The 26,504-nt window shown below is 41.6% G+C and overlaps 1 protein-coding gene across 1 annotated transcript; it reads left to right on the forward strand.

Moving 5' to 3' along the window:
- Positions 1–16,570: 16,570 nt before the first annotated feature.
- On the forward strand, positions 16,571–17,275 carry LOC107042306. Its single transcript, XM_015263306.1, has one exon. It carries the CDS (start codon positions 16,571–16,573, stop codon positions 17,273–17,275), a length of 705 nt encoding a protein of 234 aa, XP_015118792.1.
- Positions 17,276–26,504: the final 9,229 nt, after the last annotated feature.

The raw sequence follows: 26,504 nt of genomic DNA on the forward strand, positions 1-26,504 counted from the left end.
AGGCTGTGGTCTGCTGCAGCATACTTTTGATCTCGTCCATATCGGAAAGGTTCTGTTTAGGTTTGAAGGGGGCTGCATGAGGACGTTGGTTGGCTGTCAAGATGTTAGCGATGGCTAGAATCTGATCCGTGGTAGGGTTTTCTGCAGTTCCCGCTGGTTCCTCATAGTCAGATTCATCCTCGTCGTTCGGAGTTTGACCGTAGGCGATGACGGGGTTAAAGCTGCGCGAAGGGGGGTCACCAGGATGAGCTGTGTGTCCTGGTATAGATGGAGGTGGCCCCGGTGGTCGAGGTGGCGTTTGTCTGTACCCGTTGCCTTGCCTGTTCCGGTTGGATGGCAGATATTCATTGAGGAGAGCGGTGACTAGATCTCGTGAAGGGTCCTGATTTCTCCTCTGTCCGGAATAGTTTCGGTGACCGTAGCTTGACGATGGTGTCGGGGTATTTGACTGATTATATGACTGACTGTACGACCGATTTTGTTGGTATTGGTATCTCGGCTGAGGTGGCATTTGCTCCCCGTACAGTTCGGGCGGTAGAGAGCTCCCTCAATGGATTGGAATCGAGGGGTACTCCGTGATGTACCTGTAGTGCCCGTTATCAGCAATCTCCAACGCTGGTACTTTGACTGTATCCCGGAATTCGTCTGTTTCTAGTTGTGTAAGGATCTCTGAGATTTTTCTTAGGTTGTTGCGCCTAATACTTTCCTTCACGCTTGCAGGGGCGTATTCTTTAAACCGTTTAATGGCCTCTGTCTGGAGGTGTTTTTCGAGGACTTGTTTTTCAGCTTCGTTTTCCCCAGAAATCGGATCCATACCGAACTGGACCAGTGCTGCCAATCGCTCCAAAAACGATTCCAGGGGTTCATTTTTGATTTTCAACAGCCCGCGTATTCTATTCACATAATACGTTAAGTCGTATTGACCTCTAAATCTCTTGATTAGGTGAGTAAGAATAGTTTCTACAGAAAAGAGGGGTTTGTTCGCCACTACGAATTTTGCTGGGGGTAAAAGGCGTTTGAGTATTTGTCTAATATATTCCTCTTTATTTCCGTCTGCTTTAGGAATGGAGGCAAGATTTGATCTCAACACATACTCAAATTCGTCCAGAGAGCAGTGCTCATTTGTACCGGAGAATATGGGAATGCTGTTTGCAATGTCTTGGGCTTTGACATATTCTTCGTAACTGGACACGGTTTGATCAGCGTCACCCGAGTCTCCGGAGTAACTGATTAACGAAGGACGGATTCGCCATTTTATGAAGATAATTTAATTAGTTGATAATTTGAATAGTTTTAAATTTTTAGATTAAGTTAATTTGGATTAAGATTCTATGTGATTTTCCCAATAAATTGGGAAAAGAAAACAAAATTTCTCTTATAATTATTTCAAGGAGAATTTGAATTTTGCAAAGAAAAGTCTAATATTTGAAATTTACGAAGGATTTCTCAAAGCTAAAATTTTAATAGATTAGAATTGAATTGAATTAAATTGACTAGAATGGGTTTCAAAAATTTCAGAATATTAAAAAGATAAGAGTATTGGAAACTTAGGCGTGTCCTACCGACTGCGCCATGAAATTTTAGCTGTTATATCCACAGAAGGATTTTAGCGTCGAATGGACATGTTTTAATTGTCACCTTAAAATCAAAGCTAACATTATTGAATTTTATAATTATCGGACGCCGCAAAGTTTTATACTCTTACCTTTGTTTAAAATATAAGGGAAAAAAGGCTTGATTTAGGGATAGGGCTTAAGTTGAGACAAATTTCTAATCAAGACATTTGGAGTTGTAATGAGAATCAAATTTGAATTTAGATATATTTTGTATAACTGCTTGGTTTACAAAACATGAGCGTAATTTTACCGAAATCTAGGTAGCTAAAATTCCTATCCCTGGAATTATCTGAAGGATGCAAATTTGAGTTTACAAATTTTGGTACTCACAATTGNCTTCACGCACGAATCTTAGTATTGGGTAATTGGGGCATGCTGAGTGTGTCATTTCATCGCTTTTGAACTCGTTTCCAGTGCCTTTGGAATTTTTAATTGAGTTTAAGTGATGAAATGTACTCAATTTAACTTACAATTGTGGGTTTGGTTCTCAATTACATGTAACTTATAGTTATGATTCTATATAAAATTTATTCTAGTCTTAAATTTCTGGTATAAAATTTTTGGATATTACAATAGGCTTTCGTATATGGGAATTGTAGGAGTACCCTCTGCTCCCCGCAACCTCAAAACATGTTTGGGTTGTGAAGACATCATCTCAATCGGAGAAACCTCGATATGTTATTCTTGGATTTCAAACCAATCGTAAAAACATCCAGACAGCTAACGTCAGTCACTTTGATCATTGCGACATCCGAGATGTAAAGCTTTTGCTCAACTCGCAAAGCTATCCACATGAAAATTTGAATTTGGATATTGCTCACAATCAGTATTCTACATTATACAATATGTATTGTGACGTAATTTCCTGGANTATGTTATTCTTGGATTTCAAACCAATCGTAAAAACATCCAGACAGCTAACGTCAGTCACTTTGATCATTGCGACATCCGAGATGTAAAGCTTTTGCTCAACTCGCAAAGCTATCCACATGAAAATTTGAATTTGGATATTGCTCACAATCAGTATTCTACATTATACAATATGTATTGTGACGTAATTTCCTGGAGTTCACGGAACCCTCGATCCACTACGTAGCCCTTCGACGCACAACAACCCTGAAACGACAAATAAGTGGAGCTCCAGGTCGTTATCACCAGAACGCCCACTGGAACGAAACGAACCACCAAAATCAGAATTTCCCGAATGGATTATCAGCTTCGAAACGGTCTCCCGCTAACTCAGACCGAAGAACGACGTGAAGGTCACTGATGAAACTTAGATTAAAGTGTGACTGGGTATTGACCGAATAAATGAATTCAACTCGAAATTGCGGGGAAAAAAAATCACAATATTTAATCAAGCTTAGATGACTCGATACAATAATAAAAAATTAATCTCTTGAAAACCCCCTTTGTTATTTCGATCGATCAACGATCATAAGAGTTCAATAGTTACTAAATCTACAATTGTCAAAGGAATAAGGGATTCTGATAGAAAATAAGAAAGTGAAATACTCAGTCAATTTAGTCAAAACAGAGTCCGATAGTTAAATTGAAAGATCTAACCATCCAAAAAGTCAGAAACAAATACTGTCAAAGAAGAAAAACAAATCAGAATCAAAATATTGTCAATAATAATCATGTAGATTGAACGACACTGAACGATCGAAACCCAAGAATTTGTCCACATGACAAGTAAAGCTGGCTGTGCGAAACAAATACAAAAACTCAAGACAACGAGCCAGCGAAACGAAGCAAGGTCACGAGACACAAAAGAAATCTACCTAACAGCGAGAGTGTTCGTCTAACACAAATTCACTCAAACGCAACGCTAATTAATTTTCCAATTATCATTTCAAAAATAAAATATTCATAGAATAATTGTCACTCACAATATGAAACACGAGAGCCCGAAACTCTACAAAATTAATCAATGTCGCGAGACAACCGAAATCGAATGCTCAGACACATTAATTCCAAATACGAACGAGAGAGAGAGACAAAAGAGACCAAGTAATCAATTACTGATCAGAGTGATGAGGACTCTATCTGGCAATTATTCCGAAACTCTAACAGTCCTACGGGACTAAGATGCACAAGACATCTATTCAAAACTCTAAAATTGGCCAGAGTCCTACTCACGATAAATTTACACAGAAGTTTTATACAAAGTTGTAGCCATCACACTCACCCAGCAGTCCACCTCGGTGTCTCCGGAAAACGTCTCCAAAAACTCCTTAAATCCGAGTCCTCGGGACCTTCCTCCAGACAAATCCACTCGGGGCTTCCTCCACAGGTTTATTTCTGCTTCCAGAACGTTTTCAGGCTCCCCAAAACTTCGAAATTAACGATACAAAAAAAAAAACTCCAAAATTGATCAAACGCAATATATGGCGAAACCACCAAACGGGAAGTGAGGTTCGTTTCCCCAGCGACACCACGCTGGACCGTGAAAACGCGGCAACGACGCTCATTGGCTGCTCGTTCCGTTCACTCCTCCAATCAATTTCCAAACAACTAGAATCTGTCGCTCACAAGGCCGAACCAAGTCCGTCGGCGCATGCGCAGTGACTTCTCCAACGTTATTTATTACAAAATAACTTATCTCAAAATACCAAATAAATCCGAACGTCCTCTGACATCCTTCCAAATCATTCTCCAGACAGAATTCTCCAGACGATTCAATTCAACCTCCTTCTGATTTTGGTGAAATCGTCCACTTCCCCTTCCGCATTGAACCAGTCGGACTCCTACGTCACGTTTTCCCTAGAGTCGCCCGAGAGCTGGCGACCTCTGGCAATCCGAAGACCCATGAGGCTCGCATCACGAACTCGAAGTGTCCCGAAGTCTCTCGACGATTCCCGGAGACGTTGCCACCTCAGTCCCACGATGTCGGCGCCAGATTTGATTCAAACAATACAGGAGAAAATACAAAGAAAAAAAATTAATAAAACATACTAAACCTCTCTCGTGACTCTCGCGGTCGGTTGGTGACTTCCCGTCTTAGAAAAAAAAATTCTAAGAGAATTAGAATTTAGAGAGAAAAAATTTCCGCTTCACCCAGCCGGGAATCGAACCCGGATATCTCCCAGATACGCGCCGGGCACTCTTACCGACTAAGCTACCGGGAACCACAGAAATTCACTCTCAAATTCATCTCATACACCGCCGAACCTCATTTAGGCATTAAAGAATTCGGTAAGAGAAACCCACACACGAAACGGTCGAATAAAGAAATACTATTTGTGACGGAAAATAACACGTCACAGTATGTGAACTTTCAAGATTCTTTTTATGGAAAGGAATCTGAGCCGTTATTAAATAGAGAAAAATTCATAACAAATGCTCCTTTAATTGTAATCGATTATTCTAAGCAGAATGAGTACTGAAAAACTGGACCTGTTGATATTCGTCTCGAGTTTGAGTCGTCTTGGCCTTTTTCAGCCAACACATCAGCGTACTGCCTCATCCTCCATGATCGAATTGTTGAATACAATCCTATCAGTGGTGGGGTTAAGAAGTTAATGTAAGAAAAATAAATATAACAATGTACATGATGAATAAATGTTTTTGTTTATTGAAAAAAAAAAAAAAATTCTTGGTTTTATTGTTACAAATACCTTTCTCCTCATAGTCATACATACAATAGTAATAAAAATAGCATTAGCAATTCAAAACGAGCTGAAACGAGTCTCGAAAACAGATTGTCTGTGCTTGAGTCTCGAAAACAGATTGACCTCGACGAGCAGATGCATAGTTCCAATGCAGCATCATATGGATCTGTAGCTCTAATTGGAAATCAATTCGTTTTATCAAGTATCGCGGTAGTGATACGTTCCAAGACGTATGGATGAAATGGCCACTACCGCTATACTTATTCCGAAGCGCCTTTCCCCGCCACTCATATTTCGATTTTCCTGTGTATAAGGATGCTAGTGCACCGAATTCTATCAAAACACGTATCGATCTTTCATGCATTTTGATGTTGACCTTCTCCTTCTGACTTGTTTTGTGTGGATTCCGACCTCTATGTCTCGATATTTCAGTATATCGATGTCTCGATAGTGAATAAACCAAGTACTCTACACCACTGAGGGTTACGGTTATTAGGTTATCATTGGGGCAAAATGGGTGTTTCCTGTACTCCTACGATTTCATGAGGGCAAAATGGTAATTCTGTGACCTTTTACGATTTCATAGGTGCAAAATAGGGTTTTCGTGAACTCCTACGATTTCATGGTAGCAAAATGGGTATTTGCTGACCTCAGTCGATTTTTTAGGGGTAAAATGGGTCTTTCCTGTACTCCTACAATTTTATGGGGGCAAAATGGGTTTTTAGTGTACTTCTCCCATTTCATGGGGGTAAAATCAAGTTTCGCCGTAGAGAGACGTACCAAGGACGTATGTGTGTACTGCCAGCTACCCCTATACTTATTCCCAAGCACCTTCCCCCTCTCCTAATACTCCCCGTTCCCAACAATAACAGATAGACGTGCCAGAGTTTAAAGTATAAAAAGTATAAAGTTTAAAGTATATTTGTAACCAAATTTTAAATTATTTTTCATGTAGAAAATGTTATATGTGAAAATAAATTTTCATCTGGTCGTTGAATATATCCCTTCGAATTTCATTCATTTATTCATTTTTCAAATTTTCCTCACCCAATTAAATTGAGAAATTTGATTTTAAATAATTTCCAAGTCTGAACTTTTTTTTTATTTTTGATCTTGATTTTGATTCTTTTTGTTTTTCAGTGGGGGGGGGCTTCGCCCCTCGACCCCACCAGGGACTTCGTCCCTGGACCCTACCGGGGGGCTAAGCCCCCCTAGACCCCCTTCTGCCCCCCCGACCCCTTTTCACCGCGCACGCACTTATGGTATAAAATAGTCTACGCAATTCGTGCGGGCAGCAAGCGGTTACGCACTTGTTGCGTAATATACTATTACTGTAATAAAAAATGCAAAAATTATTTCTATGGGTAAATCACAAAAAGAAAGGAAATCTCACAAAAAACACCAAAAAGAGTTTTGGTGGAAAAAGACTGTGCCAAGTCCGTATGATTGTTCATTCACAAAAATTTAAGAAATCACGAATAAGAAAGCCAAGTCCATATTCGTTCATGTATCACTACAATATACGGTGATTGTGAATAAAATAATAAAAAAAGCGGCAACCATAATTTATCTGGTGAACGTACTTGGCGTGTCCGTCTTTAAGTATCATACTAATTGCCATTCGTTAAACCCCTCGTCAATACAGGAAGAACTATGGAAATGGCGAAGAGTTCTAAGTAGTATGGGGAATTTTACACAAGAATAAGTGGGAAAACTCATGATTTACTCGCACTGAAGAGAATGCTATATGATTGGGAATGGGGAAGAAATAAATGGAGATACTCTAATAGAGAGACTCTAGACCAATTTGATTTAGATTATATCGTATATTCTTTAAGAAACTATACGAACGCCGCATGGTTTGAACAAAGTATATGTATATTTCGTGACTCCATAGAAAAATGATAATAATGACGGAATGAATAAGAGGAATGAATGTCTACTGTCGTATACGTCTTCCAGAGGAAGGTCATTATCACTAAAGAAAGAAGATTTAACTAAGCCAATGTAGTGGAGAATACTCAAATTTATTGAAGGTAAAATTAGGGAAAATATATAGAAAATCATTGTTTAGACACGCCCAAGTACGTTCACCAGAAAATTTATGGCACAATCACCGAATGTTGTAGTGATACATGAACGAATATTGACGTTGCTTTCTTATTCGTGATTTCTTAAATTTTTGTACACGAACAATCATACGGACTTAGCACAGTCTTTTTCCACCAAACTTCTTTTTGGTGTTTTTTTGTGAGATGTTCTTTTTTTGTTGATACTTTTCTGCAGCGCTCTTACCCATCGGCTTCATCATCATCATCATTCAAATCAAATCAGCAGGCGGATGAGCACGAGAAGCGAAGAATATATCATACTCAAAACAGGAGTTCAATTGAAACTCACAAATTTTGGAAACGTCCTTTCATTATCTCCAGAGTTTGAGATAACTTCTCACAAGGATAACACTTGTTACGTTTGAACTTGGAGCACAGATCTCTGAAGTTTTTGCGAAGTTGACAGATGAAATTCCCCAATGGTGGAAGATCGGGTGGGGCGTGAATCCATAATTTCTTCCAAATTTCACTGTCATTGAGGCAGTATGGTGGAACTGAGTGGAATCATTGAATTTCATTGACACTCCTTACCTCCAATTCATCCTCTTCCTCCACGTTGGTGATTTGATCTCTCAGCTCCTCGCAGAATTTCATTGATTTTCCCAAATTATTGATGCGCTGGATTATGTGAGATAATCCCTCAAATCGAGTAGTACAATGAGAAAAAACATATTTCCCCTCAGGATGTCGCTCAGCTTTCAATACTTCATAATTGTCCCATAAACAATGTAAGTCAATCACCAGGTATTTGGCGAATGTATTACAATCCTTGTTGAAATACTCATAGATCATCTCCTCATCAGTGCTGGATTCCCCATCATTCTCCTTATGAAGATGATTATAATAACACATTATGGTAACACTTTATATCACTGTAGGATACGAGGTTCAATTAATAGAACTGGGAGTCAGATTGAATGCGGAACGGATAGGGCAAGCGCGTTATATAGAGATCCCCCACCACAAATTAGAGGTTATGACTCATCTTGGAACATTTGAGAACCTTGGAGAATGTTCGAGAATAATCGAGAAATAACATGATATCTCCTTTGTATCACACCATGATTCATCATAGGATCATATTTCATACAAGTCCCAACAGGACTTGGAAAGTACCCTCACCACGCCCTCGAGTTGATGGGTCATCGGCCCGAATGACTCATCGATGACATCATCCGTCTAGAAAATTCCATGACGGTGGCGTCAATATCCAATTTCATATAAGTTTCGACCGGTCAATATTTCATACAAGTCCCAACAGGAATAAGCGGGACCCCCCCGCTTGATGAGTCATCGATGACGTCATCCTTCTCGAATGTACAAGTCTCAGCAGGACTTACGGGGAACTCCCACCTCGCGCATCGATGAGTTATCAGTCTGAGTGACTCACCGATGTCATTCATCTTGCAAATATTCGACCATTGTTTTCACATATTTGCATATGTTTGCATATGTTTTCAAATGTTGTCCAATGTTTGCAGAATGTTTGCAAATGTTGTCAAATGCTTGAAAATGTTTCCGAATGTTTGCAAATGTTGTCAAATGTTAGCAAAATGTTTGTAAATATTGTCAAATGTTTGCAAACTGTTTGCAAATGTTGTCAAATGTTGTCAAATGTTTGCAAATGTTTGCAAAATGTTTGCAAATGTTAAATATTTGCACATGTTTAGGACTGACGGGGAGTTCTCCCACCGTGCAAGTCGATGACTCATCGGCGACGTCATTCATCTCGAAATTTCCGCGATTGTGACAGCAATATCCAATTTTATCCATATTTCCACAGGTTTTTATAGTAATTATATTTCATACAAGCCCCACCAGGACTTACGAGGTTCCCCCACCATGCGAGTCGATGACTCATCGATGACGTCATCCGTCTCGAACCTTCCACAGCTTGTGGCGCCAATATCCGATTTCATGCAAGTTTCAACAGGTCATCATATTTCATACAAGTCCAAACAGGTCTTAGAGGGATTCCCCCCACCACGCGAGTCGATAACTCATCGATGACGTCATCCTTCTCGAACCTTCCCCGACGGTGACGCCACAATTCCAGATTCTTCCACGACGGTGGCGCCTCTGGTGGTGATTTCGCGAAGTACTATCCATAACCCGTCCAGCCTATCTACTAACCTATCTGGAAATCCCTGATAATTTTGAAGCTATTGTGGTACTGCATACGAAAATTCAATGCAATTTGACACTGATCATTCATATCAGATAGTAAATTTAAATAAATGAAGGAACCCTCGTATTTATGCCCTTCAAAATTCTGGAATTTTACTAAATTTTCAGTAAAACTGGAAATTTCATGATTCTTTTCCCCTAAATCGCATTCAGTGTCACTGTCCTAAAAATTGTTAGTCAACTGTCTAAAAAATTTAATTTTTTTCAACATTTTTTTCATTTTTTCACCATTTGTTTAAATTTTTACAGTTATTATGGGACCCAATTAAAAAAATATATATAGGGTAATACCATTTTCCATTGGAAATTTTTTGAATACAAAAAAAAATATTTTTAAAATTTTAAATTCGAATTTTTACTATGAATAGTGAGTTTTAATTTTGATTGTTTTTTTTCTCATTAAACCCACAGTGGTAGTTTTTTTAAGCGTGAATTTCATGTAAAATTGTTTCAGCTTTTTGAAAAAGAAAAATAAACGAAAAAAATTAAGAGAGTGCTGTCAATTTCACTTTTCGATATCAAAAATTCGAATTCAAAATTTTGAAAATATTTTTTTTCGTGAGAAGACCCGGTAAACCGCGATTCTAACCTCGCTTCGCTCGGTTTGATCGCGGTTTACGGGCCTTCTGACGAAAAATTGTATTCATCACACGGTCCAAAAGTATTTTCTGACCAATGTGGCTTTGTAGGCCGAGCCGAAGGCGAGGCCTATAATCACATTTGTCAGAAAATACTTTGTGGACCTTGTGATGAAAATAACTATTTCAATTCCGAAATTTTTGGATTGAAAATGGTACTACCTATAGATATTTTTTTAAATTCAGTTACACGAAAACTGGAAAAACGAAACCATGAGAAAAATGTAAAAATAGGTATTTCTCTGTTATTTACGTAGCAAAAGCTCTGAAATTTTTACAGTTTACCCATTTTAATGTGATTAACGTTCAATATTTACGAAGATATGCACATAGCAACGAACTAGAAAACGGTCAGACTTGAGCCATTAAGTTGGCAGCGTAACTCGAATTCTTATTTTTTGCATCCCACGAATTGCCAACAGTGTCTTACCATGGAGAATCACTGAAATATACTATTTTTCCCCACCGACGTGTAATNATTAACAAAAAACTATAACGAACTTTCCACATCGCTGGGAAAAAAAATAGTATGTGCTCTACGGGAGTAAAGAAAGTCATTGTACACGCGTCGTTGCCGCCCTCGCTTCGCTCGGGCGGCAAACTCGACGCGTGTAACAATGACGTTCTTTACTCCCTAGAGGCACAATATACTATATACTGGAAAGGGCACTGAGCTGCCTGAAGAGAGTCGAGAGAGAGGGTCGATTTTGTGGGCCACGTGCCTCTGTCGTACCGTCTGTTCCAAAAGTATTCTCTCACCTTGGACAACGTATAGAATTTAACATTGGCATTCAGTTCTTTTTGGTTGCATATGTCACATGGGGTATTTACAATTCTATTACGAGTAAATTGAGATGGAAAAAATACATAATGATCTACAATTCAATAGATTCTTTATTCAATTAATCTGACGGGAAATCGAAATCCTCGGAGTCAGTACCATCCTCAGTATTCAGAATTTCAAATTTCGGTATGTCCAATATAATTCCTGAAACAGAAAGTTGATATTTGAATGATATAAACTTTTATTTCAAGAGGAATTAATTCCTCAAATTCAAGAATATGCCTCAAGTTTCTGATCTCTATTTGATCATTCCAATACTGTGATGAAAAAATAGAACGTCCCAATATTTATTTATCCTTCTAGCATCAAAACAATCTTTAACACATCAATTCACTGCGCATAACTCAACCTAAGCTTCTCAACTCGCTTGTATCGTGTGTATTTTGACACGTTATGCACATGCGCACGGTCGAGAGAGTGAGAGAGGTGGCCCCCAAAATCTACCCCTCTCTGGCTCGTTTTCCGTTTATGAGTCTGGCATTGCAGTGCCCTTTCCAGTATATAGTATATTTCAGTGTACGGAATAGAGGGAAGGAGGCCAAACCATAGACATATAATACATAGACTACGGGTTCCCTATTCCTCCTGTGTATTGAAAAAAGCACGAAACGGACAGAGAGTGTTGCGTTTGTCGCCGGTTTCGTTCTCTGTCGAACGGTGCCGTAGAGGGAGATAGTCGCCATTGCATAGTGAACGTATCCCCCACTCCGTGATCGTTCTTGCTCCACTGTGAGAAATATTCGACAAAGGGTGAGTTTTCACTCGTAGCGGACAATCCGCAAATGACAGCGATTATTAATATCGGGCTAACACAAGTAAAAAACATTCATAAATAGAGTTTCATCGGTGCATGACGTGAGCATCGCCTTAGAAGATACCAGTACATAAAAAAAAAACAAGATTACAACCTAAAATAGTATCGCACATTGCCATTAAAAGAAGAAAAGAATAGCTCGCAATTAGACAAAAAGTAATCTAAGTACTCCGGCGGAGCAATCGACATAAAACCACCATTAGACTTCAAGGTGAAAACTTCTAATTTTCATCGCATCTTTTACAAAGTTGTGCAGACTCTTAATAATATTTTCATCGCCGAGGAATGTGTGCAATAGATCAATAAGAATTTTGTCGGGTTCAACATTAACATTCAATCCCCTACTTCGCTCAATCGCAGCGCCCAACCAAAATCTCCTTGGGGTAGAGTAAAATAGACAGCGCAACACAACATGAGAAAGGGATTCTACCTCCCCAAGGTTACACAACTCACATACATCCAGAGAAATAATATTGTGGAAAGATCCCTTTATTGAGAAAGTGAGTGAGCGAAAAGTCGAGAGCCTGGCTTGAATCACCGAACGGGTGTATGACCAAGGACATCTCGTCAATGAATAGAGAGCAGGCCCATCATCAATCGAACGCGGGATGTTGAGTTGAATGCTCCCCGACTTACGAGCCCTGGCTAGATCTTCGCTTTAACAATAACACACCAGTCTCTTGACCAAAGCATCTCTCTCACTCTCCCAATACTCACTATCTAAGCTGTTCCACATGTCTTCAGCCCTCAATTTTCCTCATTATCAGATTAACTTGGTAAATCCAGTTGGAAGATTCTAAAATCCTAGTCTCCTTGTCCTTATCTTTCAATGAACTCGATTTATTTTTGAATAATATAAGATGACGTAAATAACACACTTTTGGAAGACGCGAGTCCTCCATTGCGAGGATTTTAATTATCCAACCTAAAGTCAAACTAAAAATTCGTACTAACACTGGGGCCAGATCAAATTCCAATCTTAGTAAATAACTGGGTGTACATGACAGCAAATGAAAAATTCTTTTGAAATAGAATAACTGGGCAGACTCTAGAAGATCGCCATAACGAATGGCCCAAACTGGGGAGCCAGAAGTTCGAGTTGAGGAAATTATGCTGTTGAACAGTTTTAAATTACTGGACCAGGGGTCAGATCTGGTTTTAGACAAAATCTTGAAAACAGACACAGCTGCAATTCTCGCTTTTTGGATGGCGCTATTAGCAGCAGAGAGCCAAGACATGGTGTTCGCGAACTCAATGCCTAAATACGTATATGATTTGACCCTCTCAATCGCTTCCCCACCAAACCGCATACTCTGCACCTTGCTCGACTCAAATAAATAATTAGCATCGTGAAATTCATCATACTGAGAATTTCACTCCCGGTCTGTGCCATAATTTGATAATTATATTAATTCATTAACAAAAATATGTAAATACCCTTGTAGAATATGAAAAAAATTACAGACGCATAGAGCAAAGAAGTGGAGTAACTTTTTCCTACGTTTTAGAAGAAAATCATTTAAAATTAATGATTAGAATTGGGATTAATTTTAAACCAAACTATACTTGATGTGAAAAAAAAAATTTCTAAAATCGGGAAATTTTTTTGAATTTTTGAGCGCGAATTTTGCAAAACGGGGGGTTGTGATATCGGCGGGGAGGTTCTAAAGTGGGGGGTTTTGCAAAGAGAGGTTGTTCAAAATCTGGCCTGTATTTTGGGCCAACTCATTTCCCCGTCCTTTACGGAAATTCCCGACCATCGACGAGCACACACGTAGTCGTGAGCGTGTTCCATGGTGGTCAGTACACCATCGACTCTCATCAGGACCAAATCACAGAAAATTATCCGGGCGCACATCGGCGCATTTATCGGGAAGTTCATCGGTAACGTTATCGCACCTCATCGTAAATTATCCGGTCAATTATCTAAATATTCCGTATTTGTATACACCACTTCGGTAAATCGACTATTTATTCAAAATCCATCGAGTGTATTTTTCAGGGCACTAAGTTTATAAATACTGTGAAAATCAATTAAACTCATCTTGATTTATTCTCCGGCAATTCATCCTACTTCACGATCCCTCCCGACCACCCTATCATCAAAATCACACATGATTTTTAACATTGGTCCTTCGAGCCGGATAGTGGAGTGATAGTGCAGTGGACAATTATCGTGGAAAAAGATAAAGCAGTGGAAAATCATCGTGAGTGAAAAACCGACGCCGTGCGTAACAAGGCTTTTCGCGGTTCACAAAACTATATCAAGGGAAACCACATAGAGGTCGTACACTCAACCGTTCTATCGAGGCAATAAATTCCATTGCCTTTGTTTACATCGGCAACAGGGGACACTCAATACGAGGAACGGCGTGACGTCACCCCGGAGACTCAACGGTCGACTCATCGCCATTCCCCGTAGCCCTTCGGCAATCCTCGGAGTCCTCCATATCCATCCATTCGCAGTCATAGCGGGAGCGCTGCGGCTCTTCCTCACTCGGTCACTCAACATATCCAGAAGCGGCAGCCTATCGGTGGAACGTAGCGCGGTAGTCGGTAATCCTACGGTCGGTAACTCGACGATAGGTAAGACAAACTAATGTCTATCGTTACAGGGGGATCAACATCATACTGAGCTGATGTAGTAGAGGAGACGGAGGCCACCGAGGAATTCATAAAGAATTTAATCAACAAAATGATAGACAGTGTCATCCATTCGGAGGAGCCTCAATAATTGAAAAAGAGAGTTACCCCGTGACCGAGCAGTTTTGAGCTGAAGGTCAGGCTACAACTGAATCGACTGAGGAATTTGGAGAACATCATCGGGGAACTCAACACAGAGAAAATCGCTAGCCTGATCGCAGATGACATTGAGGCCCACCAACGCGTCGTGGAAACACAATGGATGAATTTCTCATCGTACCACGAGGCACTGATCAAGGGTGTCACCGAAGACGTCCTCGAACATCCCTATTTTGTGGAGGACGCCTTCCAGCAGGCTCTCAACCCATACTCAAAGGCGGTATAAGAGCTTGGGAGGATCATGGCTCAAATTCGAGCCAACGAACGAGACAAGACGTCATCAGGAACATTATCAATAAGCACTCTTCGGAGAATTGACATCCCAGAGTTCTCTGGGAAGTACGCCGAGTGGAAGGCCTTCTATAACATCTTCCTCTCGCTCGTTCACGAGAACCCGAAGATGGCGGAAATGGAGAAGATGGTGAGGCTGAAGGGCGTCCTGAAGGGCCAGGCGGAGGCACTTATAAAAAATATTGGAGTTGAGGCAGCGAATTATTCCATCGCCTGGAGGGAGTTCATCGTACGTTACGAGAATCCGAGGCTCATAATGGCATCTGATCTGAATCGGATACTCAACATGGAGCGGCTCTAGGAGAAGTCAGCTGCAGGGTTATTGGCTATCGTCAACAACACAACTGAAGCCCTGGAAGCGTTGACGTCACTGGGGGCTCCCACCGAACACGCGGACATCATCGTGGCCCACATCATGAGGAGAATTATCGACGCAGACACCACGGAGGCCTGGGAGGTGAAACTCTGGGGGCTCAACACAACCTCCGGAGCTGAAGATCTTCCTGGAGTTCCTCGAAGCTAGAGCACGAGCCTTGGAGAACGTGGAACGGGAGGAGCACAACGGAGCCCCAACGAAGCCAGCAACCCAAGCCGAAGCCGACGGTGAAGGTGCACCAGGTGTCATCAGGGAAATTATCGGGGAAATCATTAGCAACCCCATCCAGCAAATCAACGGAGCCTCCATTAGCCAAGAGGAATTGCATTGTCTGCGGCGGGCCTCATTGGATCGGGGCTAAATGCTCGAAGTTCATCTCCTGGAGGCCGCATGAAAGGAAGCAGTTACTGGAGAGCAGCGGCCTGTGGTACAACTGCATAGGCCCCTATCGAGCACATAAAGGCAAGAGTGACCGGAAGTGCAAGACGTGACGGGGACTGCGTCACACGCTCATCCACAACGCCCCGGTCACAGCGGGAAATTCAACAGTGGACTCATCAGGAGCCTCAACGTCATCAAACTCCAACATAAGCGGTTGAGTACCAAATTATTATAATAATATTTTGAGGGGAATTCAACTGCTATTTGCTGACAGGCGATAACCGGACCATCATCAAGGAACAGACATCAATTAACCAGGTACCTGTCAACAAGTCATCTGGTCCATCATCGCACCAACGGGCAGCATCACAATTAAATCATCTGCACGGACACTCATCGAGAAGAAGAGATCAACGACTTCGCACAATCAGATTGGACATCCTGAACAATCAAAAAAGTACCAGGTAGGACATCAACCTCATTTAAAACCCATGTTAGTTGGAGATCATCGTCAATCGGAGGAGTACCAAGTCAATCGACAATCAGAACTGTACCAAGTGAATCCGGTGGGAACCATCAACGTTTTGGAAGATCAACGACCTCATCAGAATGCAACTCCACTGGTAATCTTGCTGACGGCGAGGGTCTTCGCCCTCAATCGTCACGGAAATTCAAGGCCAACACGGATCCTTATCGACCAGGGCTCAGAGATAACACTAGTCTCTGAGCGCTTGGTCAATCAACTTCATCTGGAGCGGATGTGATCATCAATTTTCATCGTCGGCATCGGAGAAACCTGATCGGGGAGCACGCGTGGTGCAGTGACTCTCGCCTTACAACCGAGATACGAACCCGCTGTTCAAATCAATATTAACGCCCACCTCCTGACCAAACTGATGGCGAACATACCGCCATTCACTTGCGAATCAACGATTCCTCATCAACTACGTGAACTTCAACTGGTAGATCCTCACTTTTTAAAACCTGGGGTCATCGACATCATCATCGGAGCTGACGTCTACGGGAGAATCATCAGAGAGAGAATCATCGGGTTCAAGGAGACGAATCTGATAGCCCAGCAAACCATCTTCGGCTGGACTATTTCGGGGCCAGTCTGCGGCACTGACTGTGCTCCGAATTCATCATTGAAAGTAACAAAACAGACGGCAAACCAACAACTCTTGGAACTCCTGAAAAAAATTTGGACTCATGAGGAACTACCGGATACATCATCATCATCAGTCTTGACGAAGGCTGAAGCGGAGTGTGAACAACACTTTATCGAGACTCATCGACGAGATTCGACGGGACGCTACATTGTGCGTCTCCCGTTTAAATCATCGCCAGCCGCCTTGGAGGATACAGCATCAGCGGCCAAGGGACAGTTGCAGAAGCTCATCCGGCGACTGTCATCGGATCCGGACACTCATTCACGCTACAAGAAATTTATCGAGGAGTATGAGTCCTTGGACCACATGCAACAAGTATCATCGACGTCTGAGCCGGAACGGGCATATTATTTGCCTCATCACGCAGTGCTTAAACCAGACAGCACAACCATAAAATTGAGAGTGGTGTTCGACGCCTCGCATCGAAGCTGAATGGGGGTGTCATTGAATGACATCCTCCATCCGGGACCTAAACTGCAAATCAATAGCTCCGACGTTCTCATCTGGCTACGTCGGCATCGGTTTGTTTTCGGCACGAACATCGTGAAGATTTTTCGTCAGATCCGGGTACAACAAGACGACTGGGACTATCAACGAATTCTCTGGAAGGACGACAACGGCCAACCCATCGAGTATCAACTGACAACAGTCAACTATGGTACCAGCTGTGCACCCTGGCTATCGCTACGTGTGTTGAAGCAGCTGGCCATCGACGAAGGTCATCGATTTCTACTGGCCTTACCGACATTCATCAAGGGACTTTATATCGACGACATATACGGAGGTGCAGAAACGGAGCATCAACTGGAGGAGATCATCAAACAGCTAATCAACCTCTGCATGGCGGGCGGCATGCCCCTGCAGAAATGGTGCAACAATGTGCCACACATTTTGGAACGACTCGGGCTTTCATCGGAATCAGCTCCAACCATCGAATTTGAGGAATCAACGGTGGGGTCCGTACGGTTTGAGACCGTCGTATGCAACTTTGGCTCCGTACGCTCCCATGCAATGTTCACTCGGCGTTCGGTTTCGTATGATGGTTTGACGCGTCTTAACCTCACACTCTGACATTCCCCTGGGACTGTGATTATTTATACATTACTCTTACATCTTTATCCGAAAATCTACTCATTAATTCATTCAATAATAAGGCGTAAATCAGCAAATGGAAAAGTTGTGAAGAAGGCAACAAAAAACAAACAAAATGCAGTAAAAAACCCGAGAAATATCAGAGTGCCCCAGCGAAGGGTGATGTTGGAATATGTGAAGAAACATCCTCAGTTGATAGATGTTCGTAATGTTATGTGAATAATTACAGTAATTTTTACGTAAATAATCAGTCCCAGGGGAATGTCAAAGTGTGAGGTTAAGTCGCGTCAAAGCGTTATACGAAACCGAGCGCCGAGTGAAAATCGCATGGGAGCGTACGGAGCCAAAGTCGCATACGATGGTCTCAACCCATACGGACCCCACCGCACACGGAGCGCCTCCGTTCACGATGGGCTTTCATACGACTGTGCAATCCTGGATCGAGAATAGGCTCCCTGGATTAACGGAGATCCATCCCGTTGGAAGGACCTCGTGCAGAACAGGGTTCTTAAAATAAGAGTTACTCTGCCTTCCCCTTATGGGAATGAGATATATGCAGCACTTATATCTAGCATATATTTGGCATACCACATTTTCGATCGACAATATATCTGAGATATAATGCAGATATATGTTAAATATTTTACATCGAAATAAATATGCCTATTTATAACTAGGATATATCTGGCATATGACATTTTTGGCCGAAATATAAGTGAAATATACTGAGATATATATCCGGATACATGTTCTTTCCATCAGGGTCTGCCAATTGGAGACATATCAATGGCAAGGAGAATTCGGCAGACTCCGCATCAAGGGGTCTATCACCGAAGCAACTGGCGGAGCATCATCTCTGGTGGACAGGACACTCATGGCTTGTCCTGCCACCGGAGCAATGGCTAGCCTCATCAATGGATCTATCATCGACAGCGGAGATATCATCAGAAGCGGCTCGAGAAGTGAGAGCGCCAATCAACAGCTCGCATCCAATGCAAATCGCCGAGGAGGATGCACTGCTCATCAAATATTCATCATTGAAGAAGCTATTGCGGATCACAGCCTGGATCCATCGAGCCGCAAGACGCTTACAACGGCAGCCGCCGCCGGAATCTCTCCAATTAGGACCACGAGAGCTCGAAGAGGCAAGACTGTACTGGGTGAGGCACACTCAACAGCTCTACTTCGAGGCGGAAATCAACACTACGGGCAGGCAACTCACTGGCAGCAAATCATCGAATGGCGTCGCTGACGCCATATCTGGAGGACGGCGTCATGCGCCTGGGCGGACGTCTACGAAAATCAACGTTGGATCCGGAGGAGAAAAATGCAATTATTCTCCCATGTCACTCATCGCTATCAACGCTCATCATCGCAGACGCTCATCAACGGAGTTTCCATGGGGGAACTCAACTAACATTGGCACACATCCGAAAGAGGTACTAGATCATCGGTGGGCGACCTCCAGTACGCTCGCACATTATAAAGTGCGTTATCTGTGCACGTCATCGAGCATTGAGGGCTCAACAACTGATGGGACAACTGCCGGCGCGACGAGTGACACCATCAAGAGTTTTCCTCCACTCAGGAGTGAACTTTGCTGGCCCAATCAACGTTCTGAGATGGAGAGTATCAGGGACAAGCAAAACAATGTACAAGGCGTAAATCTGTCTGTTTGTTTGCGTCGCCACATGAGCAACTCATCGGGAAATGGTAACGGATCTGACAGCGGAGGGCTTCATCGCGGCTTATAAACGCTTCACTTCAAGACGGGGTATCTGTACGACCCTGACCAGTGACAGGGAACTCAACTTCATCGAGGCAGAGAGAGAACTTAGAAATCTCTTCGACCAGGCATCCAGCGAATCGGCTGTCATCAGGGATCGCCTAGCATCAGACGTGCCACAGTGGATATTCAACCCCCCTCACTCGCCACATATGGGAGGCAAGTGGGAGGCCGGTGTTAAGTCAACAAAACATCATCTCAGGAGGATCATCGGGACCTCGACCTTGACGTACGACAAATTGACGACTCTTCTGACTCAAGTCGAGGCCATACTCAACTCTCGGCCACTCTGCCCACTCACCAACGACCCGCAAGACAGATCAGCTCTGACACCGGGGCATTTCATCATGGGGAGCCGCTCACGATGGCTCCTAAACCATCACTCCAGCAAATCACCACGAACAGACTCAACAGGTGGCAAATTATCACCCACAGGATCCAAAACTTCTGGGAGCATTGGGCACGAGAGTGCATTCATCGATATCAGCAAATCTACCGGTGGAGACAGCCAACGAACGAAATTAATATTGGTTCGTTGGTTCTCATCACGGACGAACGGGAACCGTCAGTTAATTGGCCCTTCGTCCGAATCATCGAAATTCATCCAGGACCGGACAACCTGACAACAGTTGTCACACTGAGGAAAGGGCATCAGGAAATTCAAAAGGCAATTCACAGACTAGTTCCATTGCCCTTCAATGCAGACCTACTGGAGGATCAACAGTGAGGACCATCAACTATACTTCGTCACCAGGAGGTGACGCAGGGCGGGCGGGATGTTCAAAATCTGGCTTGTATTTTGGGCGAACTCGTTCTTCCGTTATTTACGGTAATTCCAGACCATCGACGAGCACGCACGTAGCCGTGAGCGTTTTCCACGGTGCTCAGTACACCATCGACTCTCATCAGGACCGAATCACTGAAAATTATCCGGGCGCACATCAGCGCATTTATCGGGAAGTTCATCGGTAAAGTTATCGAACCTCATCGTAAATTATCCGGTCAATTATCTAAATATTCCGTGTTTGTACAGTCCACTTCGGTAAATCGACTATTGATTCGAAATCCATCGAGTGTATGTTTCAGTGCACTATGTTTTTAAATACAGTGAAAATCAACGAAACTCATCTTGATTCATTTTCCGGCAATTCATCCCACTTCACTTTCCCTCCCGACCATCCTATCAACAAAATCACACAAGATTTTTAACAGGGGTGTTTTATGAAAGGGGGGGTTACCGTTGAGGTTATCCAAAAATATCTCCGAAACTAAGGGAGATAGCGAATTTTTACGAAAATTTGGGGGGCGGGGGTGTGTGTTGAGAATTTGCAATCGAAAAAATTGAGTCGGTCTTTTTTTCAAAAATATCTCCTACACTACGAGAGATAGCGATTTTCTACGAAAATTTGGAGGCGGGGGGGGGGGGGGGGGGCCTTAGAATTCACAACCATAAAAATTGAGTCGGTCATTTTTTCAAAAATATCTCCGAAACGTAGGGGAGATCGCGGCAAAGTGGAACGGTGGGGCAAAGTGGAACGGCGAGGTAAAGTGGAACGCGGGGCAAAGTGGAACGGTAGCAAATTTTCTTTTTGACGCGTCAAAGACGCTTAAGGGTCAAACAGGGAAGTAATCCGAAGGACCTACAGTTGTTGAGGATCAAATAATAAAAATCACTACGACTTGTAACCATATTTCGAGTAAGAAGTCTTGAATTAAGAACCGTTGGGTTCTTGAGGGTGTACCAAGATAAAACATGGGAATCTCCAGTTGATAACAATATTGGAGCGAGTTTTAGTAACACAAAAACAAATGTTTTTGTAAAAAAACTGGGTCAAGAAAAAGTTTTGTTTGATTCCTACTGGGAAATCGAAGTTTTTGAAAGATACATAGAAATAAAAAAGGAAGCCAAGTTAGCAATTTTAAATAAATGGTGATAGTGCATATTCAGGTTTCTATAAGAAAAATAGTTCGATTTCCCAGTAGGAATCAAACAAAACTTTTTCTTGGCCCAGTTTTTTTTAGAAAAACATTTGTTTTTGTGTTTTTAGGCAGATTTCATTATTTTTTTCAAAATAAGCAAGGACTGTTTTTACATCCGGTGAAATTTGTTCTTTTCAATTCAATTTAACTGATTCATTTTTCATCAGATAGAACATTTTTTGAATCAACAATTGAAGGGAAATAAACAGTTCTACTCCAGATTTATTCTCTCCACCGAATTTCAAATTTTAATCATGTATTAACAATTTTCTGACTTGATTTGCTTCCTCATTTAATTTTTGCTCTGATGATTCCTATATGTATTGTATTTTGTGGAGAGATGAACTGATTACCTTATAGGAATAGTCGACCAAAATGTTCACACAGAATTCTTTTTGAAAACATCGGTTTTTGTTTTCTTTTTTTTTTTAATATTAGGGAAACATTGGGTGGAATGGACTCCTCTGACTTCTTATTTCAATATTTATAACCAAGGAACAAATTTATCGATTGAGCTCAGTCTAAGCTTATTACAAAGGGGCTGACTGTACATTAATTTTAAAAAAAATCTATTTCATCAGCACTTCAATAAGACATCAATATTTTGGAAAGGGTTCAAAGCGTCCATTTAATCCCACTGTCTCCTAATTTTTCCTAAATGANGATTGAGCTCAGTCTAAGCTTATTACAAAGGGGCTGACTGTACATTAATTTTAAAAAAAATCTATTTCATCAGCACTTCAATAAGACATCAATATTTTGGAAAGGGTTCAAAGCGTCCATTTAATCCCACTGTCTCCTAATTTTTCCTAAATGATCACAAAATTGTTCGCATTTCACTGTCACTTAATTTAGTGAATTTTTTTTCACGGAATGAAAACATTTTCTGTTACACTCGGAGAAAAATAAATTTTTCTTTTTAGAATTTAACTATTCACGGACATTTAATATTATTTTAAATTATTTATTTATTTAAACTGTCACCTAGGGGTGGACTCCCTATGACAGGAGTGGTTCATACACGGGTAATAATACGAAAAAAAAGAGAATTACATAAAGTAAAACAAAAGCGTTTATACATAGGTGGGCTGAGCGACTAGAGGGGCTCTGTTAACAATATTAGAATAATAGCACAAAAAATAAAAGAAAAATAAAAATAAATAAAATAAAAACAAGTGCGGTGCAACAGAGGTTGGATATAAAGATATAGGAATTAATTCTACTTGGCCAAAGTTAATTACAAATCATCGCTAAAATTAGGTAAAGAGTCTTGTGCGTTGTTGCCATTCTTATCATTTAGAATCAGAAATTTAGTAATCAGCTGATCGAGCTTAAAGTACATGTTCTCTAGACTTAACAAAAAGGATTCTCTTAAGGAGAGAGTGCTGGATAGAAAGTAAAAGAGAGTTCTGGTATGAGCCTTGTCCGGAGAGTCTAAAAAAGACAAATAATCCTTTGAAGAGACACCACGCAGATAGGGAAAGATATACTTTAGACGCAGGGCATCATAAAAAGGGCAAAACTGTAACACGTGTAGAATCGACTCGCGGGCATCTGAGGTACAACAGCGGCATACCTCGAAGGGTAATAGTTTATACACATTCCCCGCAATGACAAATTTGCAGTTGTACGGGCTAGCTAATCTCAACTGTGCTTTAACTCTCAGCATAGAAATAGGACATCTGCGGGTTAAATATGAATTAGCAAAAGCATTGACGCCTCTCTCAATTGGGATCTTATGCGAGAGCATAGACCATTCTACCAAATCCCGCTCAACCAGCACCCTCTTATAGCGGTCCAGCATTTTCTCTGTATCTCTTATCCAGATATCAACATTATAATTTCCCCAGAGTTCTATACAGTCGACAAGAGTTAAAAATTCCTTAATTCTAAAAGTCCAATTAAATTTGCGGAGCTTATCAGGATCTTTGAATGGATTTGGATTAAAAGAATACTTCATTAGCTGCAAATAACAAATTTTAGGAAGTCTTTCATCTGACATTTTCAGAATTTTTATTATATAATTAATTGTGTCTTTCATAACTGCATGCTCAACCCTAACCAAGCCCAGTTCAAGCCTTAACGCGCAATTGGGAGCACAATTAGGCAGATACAGTAATCTTTTAAAAAAAAAGCAGTTTGTACGGTTTCAATTAAATCAAAATAGTCAAGGGACCAAACTGGGCTGGCATACAGGAGGGTAGGCCTGGAGATAGACTCGAATAACTTGGACATAGAGTGCCACGAGTCGCATCTGGAGCTTGTAAGAAGACTAATGATCGTGCCATTTGCTTGCTTGGCTTTCCGAACTGCTTCACGTATCGCTATAGACCCCAGAGACGAAGAACTGAATAAAACTCCAAGATACATATAAGAGGAGACAATCTCCAAGCCTTCTGAGTCATAAGTGAATTTTATCGAGGGACTCAGGCAACCACCCTCCCTGAACACCATGATCTTTGTCTTATCTGAGTTAACTGTCAACTCATTTTCCAAACAGTAGGAATGCAAAGCAACTAGGATTTTTTGTAAAATAAATTCACTCTCAGTTAGACTGACTAAGTCATCTGCGTAGAGCAGGAGAAGTACATCATCCCTACCATTGATATTGACCCCCTTAAATCCAAGATTTCTCAAGTATTTCTCCATGTCCGAGATGTACAGGATAAATAACATCGGGCTCAATGACTCACCCTGGAGAACCCCCTGAGAGACTGGAACCTCTTCGGACAGTAAACCACCCGCTTTAACTCTGATGGAGGCACAGTCATACAGAGACTTCAGAATCTTGACAATTTTAGGGGTCAAGCGCAGTTTCAGCAGTTTAGATCAGAGTTTAAGATGAGGCACAGAGTCGAACGCGCGACGGAAGTCAACGAAGACGCTATAAATTTTTCTACTACCTAATCTCAATTGCATTTGTATTGCACTACTCAAGACAAAAATCTGGTCCAAACATCCTCTACCAGACCTGAACCCCGCTTGACTCTCATCCAAGATCCTCTCTTTATCTGCCCATTTCTGTATTCTGTCTCTTAAAATCTTAGTGAATAATTTAGTGATACAATTGCACAAGGCAATACCTCTATAGTTTAGAGGATCGTGTTTATCCCCTTTTTTATACAGCATTGACAAGGTCGCAGACCCCCAAGAACTAGGCACTTTCTCAGCATCCATAATTTTATTGAAAAGTGTCTCAAGATAAAGAAGCCAGTTAGAAGGCAAAAATTTCAGAAATTCGTTAGCAATCTCATCTGACAAATGAGGGATAAAATTAACTGAATATCTATATTTCTATTAATTTACATGATAGATCGTCGTAAGACGCTTGAAATGCCTTTTACTTGAATCTAGGGTTATGAGTAAGGCCAGGCAACTTTTGTACACGTGCAAAGGGAGTGACTCTAATGCAGGAAAAAGGGGAGAAGCTAGTCGTGTCGAGGGAATGCAACTAAATATAAGAAGAATGACTAAATGGGGAAGAAACAAAAGAGTGTAGGCTCACCGTTGGGGGGTATGGAGGGTAATATTGTGGGGACAATAGGGAAAATGAGGGGGGTAACTCGTACTCATGACTTCCTGTTGTGGCCTGAACGTCCAAGAATTCGGGGCCTTCAGCAACTCCTACGACTGAGCCTCCGTTCCTCCTTCCAGACTCCAAGGGCACAGTATTTAGAGCCGGGATGAGCTCAGGCACCAAAATCCTCTTCACTCCATCACAAAATCCAATATACGGAATTTCGGGGTATATACACTATTTCTTCAACTCTTGGGGTACACGTGGCAATGTCCAGGACAGCGGTTGCACGAGTGACGGTCTTTCCTTTTCCTCCGCGATTCGTGGGGGTTCGTCAGGTGTCGAAGTCCTTCGGGTTTTAATTCGGGAGGAATCGCAGCCAATCAGCACGGGTGAGTGGTGGTCGGAGGGTTATCTCCCGTAGTCAGGAGATCCATTTTTCTAGGGGTGGTATCAATGGGTAGGGATGTCTTCTTGATGTCCAGTGGCGGGAGTAGAGGGGCGATGAGGGGAAAATCGAGGGAAGGGGTATCCAATGGTGGCGGGATTTTATTATTTAGGGGGCAGTGTATAGTTGGGCAAAGTATGAAATAAAAACAAATAAAAATAAAAGAATCGCCTCGTCACAGCTGTCCCGGGGGTAGGGAATGCATTCCTTGTTGCTAATTGGCGCATCCAATAAAACATCAGTGAAAATGGGAAAAGAGATAACAGAAAATACTTTTGGGGGAGTGATTTGTTGATAAAATTGGTACCATTCATCCAGAGAAATAGCTGATACTGAAGAGGAGAAAGGTCTGAATTTATTGAGAGTTACTGAAGACTGGTGAATATTCGCCAAAATGTCCCTAACCGAATCAATATAAAGCTTTTTCTTAAGTTTGAGCAAGTTTACATATCTTTTCTTCAGATCCAGATAACTCACCCCAAATTCACCCTTGAATCCTGACTGCTTGAAGACAGCCAGTTCCCTCACCATCTCTCCCCTCACACCCTTACATTTGTCATCATACCATACCTTATTTGGAAGGTGAGAGCAGGAGATCCGGGGACCACCTGTCCTCTTGAGCATATTGACTTCCTTAGCAGAATCCACTATCGGATTCAGAGCAGAATCAGTTCATCAATTAAAAAACCGGGAGGATCATTTTCCAAATAAGGTTCACTTGATATCCCTTTTCCGTATTGATGTTAGGGTTTTTGTAGATCTCCAAGCCTTCTCGGTATTTCCTTCCGAAATATCCTTGAGACTTGGCCAACATTCTGGCTTGATCTTACTCGATATT

This window comes from Diachasma alloeum, unplaced genomic scaffold (assembly GCF_001412515.2).
Source record: "Diachasma alloeum isolate Michigan unplaced genomic scaffold, Dall2.0 Dall_scaffold_00441, whole genome shotgun sequence".
In the NCBI taxonomy this organism is placed as follows: Eukaryota; Metazoa; Arthropoda; class Insecta; order Hymenoptera; family Braconidae; genus Diachasma; species Diachasma alloeum.